This window comes from Hyperolius riggenbachi, chromosome 8 (genome assembly GCF_040937935.1).
Source record: "Hyperolius riggenbachi isolate aHypRig1 chromosome 8, aHypRig1.pri, whole genome shotgun sequence".
NCBI lineage: Eukaryota > Metazoa > Chordata > Amphibia > Anura > Hyperoliidae > Hyperolius > Hyperolius riggenbachi.
In genome coordinates this window covers 132,332,467-132,339,338 of record NC_090653.1, presented here as the reverse complement: position 1 = coordinate 132,339,338, position 6,872 = coordinate 132,332,467, and the positions used below count along the sequence as shown (strand labels likewise).

At 43.5% G+C, this 6,872-nt stretch overlaps 1 protein-coding gene across 1 annotated transcript; it reads left to right on the top strand.

Moving 5' to 3' along the window:
* Window positions 1-1,428: 1,428 nt before the first annotated feature.
* LOC137528319 (protein kinase C delta type-like) lies at window positions 1,429-6,447 on the top strand. Its single transcript, XM_068249597.1, has 5 exons — window positions 1,429-1,552; window positions 3,108-3,296; window positions 5,025-5,153; window positions 5,305-5,465; window positions 6,399-6,447. Exons 1-4 carry the CDS (start codon window positions 1,493-1,495, stop codon window positions 5,437-5,439), a joined length of 513 nt encoding a protein of 170 aa, XP_068105698.1. The 5' UTR covers window positions 1,429-1,492; the 3' UTR covers window positions 5,440-5,465; window positions 6,399-6,447.
* The last annotated feature ends 425 nt before the right edge of the window (window positions 6,448-6,872 follow it).

The window sequence follows — 6,872 nt, the reverse complement described above, 5'->3', positions numbered from 1 at the left end:
TGTCGGGCGCCCATTAACCACTTCAGCCTACAGCTTCGAAAATCTTATGCATCCAAGCAATGTTCACCTCCCATTCATTCGCTAATAACTTTATCGCTACTTATCAAAATTAATTGATCTATATCTCGTTTTTTCCGCCACTAATTAGGCTTTCTTTAGGTAGTACATTTTGCTAAGAGCCACTTTACTGTAAATACATTTTAACAGGAAGATTAAGATAGAAATGGAAAAAAAACATTATTTCTCAGTTTTTAGCCATTATAGTTTAAAATTAATACATGCTACAGTAATTAAAACCCATGTATTTTATGTGCCCATTTGTCCCGCTTATTACACCATTTAAATTACGTCCCTATCACAATTTATGGCACCGATATTTTATTTAGAAATAAAGGTGCATTTTTTCAATTTGCGTCGATCACTATTTACAAGCTTATAATTTTAAAAAATGTAATAAGATACTCTCTTGACATGTATATTTAAAAAGTTCAGACCCTTAGGTAACTATTTATGTAGTTTTTTTTTTTTTAATTGTAATTTTTTTTATTATTTTTTTTAATACAAAAATGTATTTGGGTAATTTTAGTTTGGGAGGTAAATAGCCAATTTTAGATGTAAAATAATGTATTTTTTATTCAGTACAGGTATGTGGGTGCAGTTTACTATTTGGCCACAAGATGGCCACATTCAAAAAGTTCCTAGATGCGAACGATGTCGCATCTAGGAACTAAAATGAAGAGAAGTTGTTTCCTGGGGGCAGAAATACCACGCTCTCTGATGAGAAAGCGTCGGTATTTCTGCCGGAGACTTGGATCGGTGAATGGGAATTATATTCCCATTCACTGATCGGGGGGGCAGCGGGAGGCAGCGGGGGCGCGCGCGGGCGCGCGCCCGATCGCGCGCACCACACGGCTGCAGCACCACTGCCTATCTGGACGGATATATGCGTCCAGATATGGCGAAGTGGTTAAACGATATTTATTATGGGAGTGAATGGCGGCGCCCGATTTGTCCACTTGCCTCAGGCGCCCGAATTTACTGTTCCCGTATATAGCAGAGGCCACCATTAGTTTTGGTAGTCCCTCTCAGTAGGTCTGGCTTTGCTGTATTGCCTTCTGGGAGGGTAGATATTTTGTAACTGTCACTCACCCTGTTCTATTTAAGCCATATAAGTGTGTGTGGCTTTCACTTAATCCCCCATCCCCCCTTCTGATGAAAAACCAGGTCAGATTTCATCTTTAATGTAATATCTTATTTCCTTTCCATCAGATTCATCATGGCAGAGATCCTTTGCGGCCAGAAATTCCTGCACAACAATGGTATCATACACAGGTAAGGACTTGTATAACAGGAAACAGTTTCTCCAGCTGGTATATATCTGCTGTGTACAACTCATTCTCTTTCTCTTTACAGGGACATAAAGCCGGATAACATTCTCCTGGACAGCGCCGGCCACATAAAGATAGCCGATTTTGGCGTGGCCCAAACAGGCATGTTTGGTTCCAGGACGGTCTGCAAGTTTACCGGCACTCCACAATATATGGCCCCTGAGGTGAGTAAAAGAGCTTTCCATCTGCTGCTGTTATGAAGGGTCATTACACCCATAGCTGATGGATTTGAATGTATCCAGGTAGGGGTGGAGTCACAACTCCTCCCACCTTCCAAAAGAAAAATCGGGTATCATCTTCCTTCTTAGATTTAACATATGTGCCATCATTAAAGAAACATTTCGTGCAAGAGCATTAGTTGGAGTTGCAGAGAGGCTAGAATAACTATTTGGGTTTTATTTTCTATCTGCATCGACATTGCAGCAATTCCATAGTTACTGGAGAATCTCTGTGCAGTGAAAGTAATGGCAGCCCCCAATTTGGATACTGGCAGAGAAAGGACATTAATAGGCATTCTAACCCTTTTCAACTCCAGAGAAAATTAAATGTTTTATATAATCAACAGAGGCACTAAAGGTAGCCATACAACTAGCAATGATGGGCAGATTCCATCTAGAGACAAATCTCTTTCTAATCAAATCTGATTAGAGGGGGATCTGTCGGCTGCACATACACCACAGGGTGATCCCCAATCAATTTCATAGTGAAATTGATCAGTAATCGGCCTTCTGACCCTGCATCCAGCCGCCTCGTTGACCCGACGCTATCCCCGTATGACAAGCACAGACCGTGGACAGGTAATGTATCACTTGCACTGGGCACCGGGGGGAACATTTAACATTAGGGAGGACAGCGGCAGTTTGCCACATTTGTTGCTTATCCCATTATTGCACGTCGTTATCGCCGCACAACCAATTCAGCAAGTCGGCCCTACATCTTGCAGCATGTGCGATCGACTAATGCGACCAATTTTGGCATGAAATTGGTCACACTGTCAGTCTGGCATGCCCTTAGTGTGATTCAATTACAATAATCGAACTGGATGGTCAATCGTCTGCCAAGTCGCCTAATGTATGGCTACCTTAAGACTCCATGTTCACCAGAAGCCACCCTTAAGGCTACTTTCACATTTTACACATTGCATCACGTCACAGTACTCTCCGCTGCCACAACTCATTGCAAGGGCAATGTAAGTGTATGATGATTTACACACTATGGTGACGCGGTGCAACGGAAGTAGTGAAATTGGCACAAACTCTGCAGTGCATTGTCCCATGATCCATACCTACTGCACAGTTTATGTAGCAATGTAAGTCTATGGCAACGAGGTAAGTGTAAATGCCCAATCATAGTAGCGGCATGTGGTGCAGGCGCAGTGCAAGGAACTGTAAGTGATATACTTCCTGTCTAGCAGGAAGTAAGTCACTGAGCAGGAGGCGGCGCTACGCATATTACCCTGTCGGCACACTCTGCTGCACTGTAATATGGTGCGATGTGATTGTCCTGCCCTGGGCTCTCCTGCCGCAGGATGATCGCACCGCATGATATGTGTAACTAGACTTCATGAAATTTGGGTGGAGTGATCTTTTACTATTTAATATTGTTTATCTCTGTGTAATGTTGTTTGTCTCTGTTGTGATCACTGCTTTGTCATTACTTCTGTGTCCAGCCAGTCTGGACCATACGCTGACTCCTCCTCTTTCCATAATGTCTCCACAGGTTCACCAAAGACAACCCTATGACTGCATGGTAGATTATTTCTCCTTTGGAATAACAGCTTACGAAATGATGATGGGCCGGCTTCCATTTTGTGGTACTACCATTGAGCAGCTGGGTGATTCCATTTGCCATTCTAGGCCTGGATTTACAGGTGACTTTGGTGAGGACAGCCGAGATATCATAGTGCGGGTAAGTAAAAGCCATTTACAGCTAAACTGGAAACACATGAATATTCTCTATAAGGAATAGACTAAAGGTGCCCATACACCAGTGACATACCTAGAGCATTTGGCACCCAGTGCTGGGTATTAAATGAAATCCCTTCCCTCCCCCTCTCAAAAAAGGAAAGTGTGCTAAGCGCACCATGATGGGTAATGCCAGGTATAGGTGCCCTCAGTATAGGGAGCCTAGTATAGTTGCCCCCCCCCTTGAGTATAGGGAGCCTGGAATAGTTGCCCCCAATATGGGTTAGCCAGGTATAGGTGCCCCCAGTAAAGGTAGCCTAGTATAGTTTCCCCAGTATAGGTAGCCAGGTGTAGTTGCCCGCAGTATAGGTAGCCAGATAGTAGCCCGCAGTATAGGTAGCCAGATAGTAGCCCGCAGTATAGGTAGCCAGATAGTAGCCCGCAGTATAGGTAGCCTGGAATATTTGCCCCCAGTATAGGTAGCCAGGTGTAGTTGCCCCCAGTATAGGTAGCCTGGAATATTTGCCCCCAGTATAGGTAGCCAAGTATAGTTGCCGCCAGTATAAGTAGCTTGGAATAGTTCCTCCCAGTATAGGTAGCCATGCAGAGTACAGTGCAGCTGGAAGACTTGCTGTTATCTTCCCTGCTCCACTACCGCAATCCACTAAAGTCAGACTTCCTGTCACCATTCAGCTCTCCCCTACTGCCTGATACCTCTTCCTGCATCATGTGATTATACAAGTGCAGGAAAAGATGCCAGCACTATGGGGAGAGCTGATCTGTGACAGGAAGTCTGACATCGCTGGACTCCGGGGAGCAGGTGAGATAACGGCAGCTATACTCTGCATGGGCACATGCCAGCCGGGACAATGCGGATACACGGGGATCAGTTGTCACCCTCCTGCATATTGACACCTGAGCGGCCTGCTCCCTCCGCTACCCCCTTGGAATGCCACTGCCATACAGTCATTGATTTTCCTATTTGATTCCCTGCAGAATTGATCATACCTCCAAAGGTTTTGAGAGAAGAAAGAGGGACACTTAAGACACACCCCTAACCACGCCCCCTCACACTCCTAGTCACGCATACAATAAAGATTTAATTTTAAAAAATGTTGTTTTATAATTCAAACCATACTGGTGGTCCTTTCTGTCCAGGTTTATTTTCCTTAATACTAACATTTGAAAATAATAAATATATTAATTTAAAGAATAGGAACAGTTTGAGTCAAACACATTTTTCAGTAGATAAAATACATATATTTATATGGATCTGTACATCAGTCCTGAAAGAGGGACAAATAACGAAGAAAGAGGGACAGGGTTCCCAAAGAAGGACAGTTGGGAGCTATGGATTTGATTTATCAGCTGGGAATCGATTCCCTGAAATGTCAGATCAATTTTGACCAAAAATCAATCAAAAATATAGATCGGACAGGACGGAATATCTAGGTTGATTGGGGGCAGGAGGAGTGGTAGACTGACACCCCATAGCGCTGCACTGTATCCACCAATGCAACACTGTGGTTTGAACAATTTTCAATAGGTTCCTGGAATCTATTAAACATTGATTTGCAGTATGTGCGATATGAATCAATTCCTTCTTAATCCATTCCTTGCAGGAAAGAATCAATTGTTTTGGAATATTAGGCATGAATCTATATGTGTATGGCTAGCTTTAGATGTTTTATTGTTGATTTTGTATTCATAATAATCTTTTTCTTGTTCACAGCTTCTCTGCAAGAGCAAAGCCCTTCGCCGGAGCTTGGTGAGTCGCTTGGAAGAACATCCTTTCTTCCGCGACATAGACTGGAAGGAGCTGGAAGCCGGGAAATCCTGCTCGCCTGTTGCCCGGCTCATTGTAAGTAAAGGAGCATCATATATTTACAGAATAATGCATGTTAACAAGACAGGAATATATCCAAGAATAATCCTTTACAGGGTGGGAATTTATACTGAGATAAATGTTAATATTCATTAATGGAGCTTATTAATGTGTCCTCTCTCCACAGCGCCCACCAGTGCGACCATCAGTGGCCATCAATGAAGCTGAAAACCAAGCCCGGATTCCCATATGGAAGAACCGCCAGTTTAATGGGATCTCCTTTGTCAGTGAAAGATGGCGTAATATGGCAAAGCCAACATAGCCGGCTATCAGCTCCATCTGTCATATGTAAGTGTTTGCTTTTACATTTATACTAGTAACATATTTCTCCTGCATTATTCCCACGCTGCCCCTCCACCCCATTGCATCACTTGCTAAAGCCATAACTCTCATCACTTACCTCTACACCACATCACAGCAACCCCTGCATTACTCCCACATTGCCCCTCCTCTTTATTGCATCGCTTGCTAAAGCTATAGCCATCGTCACTTACCCCTACACCACATCACAGTATCCTCTGCATTACTCCCACATTGCCCCTCCTCCCCACTGCATCATATGCTGAAGCCATAGCTCTCAACACTTACCCCTACACCACATCACAGCAACCCCTGCATTACTCCCACATTGCCCCTCCTCCCCACTGCATCATATGTCAAAGCCATAGCTCTCAACACTTACCCCTACACCACATCACAGCAACCCCTGCATTACTCCCACATTGCCCCTCCTCTCCACTGCATCACTTGCTAAAGCCATAGCCCTCATCACTTACCCCTACACCACATCACAGCAACCCCTGCATTACTCCCACATTGCCCCTCCTCTCCATTGCATCACTTGCTAAAGCCATAGCCCTTGTCACTTACCCCTACACCACATCACAGCAACCCCTGTATTACTCCCACATTGCCCCTCCTCTCCACTACATCACTTGCTTAAGCCATAGCCCTCATCACTTACCACTACACCACATCACAGCAACTCCTGCAATACTCCCACATTGCCCCTCCTCTCTACTGCATCACTTGTAGGATGCTGTAGATAATGGTTTTGTGAACTTGTTATTTTTATAATTATTATTATTATTTTGTATGCTTAAGTCTACATTATTAAATAGGCATTGGTAAGGGACAGCTTATTAATAAGGAATAATGCTATAATTGTTATATTTTCATTAGTATAAAAATATAACACTATGTTTATTGTCTTTTAAACAGAAAGAACTCTGAATAACATCAACTGGCAACTACAAAGGCTGAAAGGATCTTCAAGCTTCAAGTTTTTATTATTTATTTCTAAATAAATAAGGTTAATCATAGTAATGACCAGATTCGTACTTTTTACTACCCAAGGCCTGTTGTCGCCAACTGTCCTCGGAACAACCATACCCCCTCTACCTGGAGGAGAGCCCAGTAACATTCAGTCACCTGTGCACTTTGGACTTCAAGCTAAAACTTTCATGATGATTTTTTTTTTTCAACCATGGAAAATCTAATGAATGTACAATAGGGCTTGCACAGGCAGTGGTGCAGAGAGCTGTGGTGGAATATGAAGCAGGGTGGGGCCCCACATGTATGTCGGTGGAAGTTCTGTCTTTGAATGCAGAAATAACAGGAGGATGAGTGCAGCACAGCAACAAGAGGTGGTCATATAGATAACAATCTTCTCTGCCCCTTCTTGCACACAAAAGG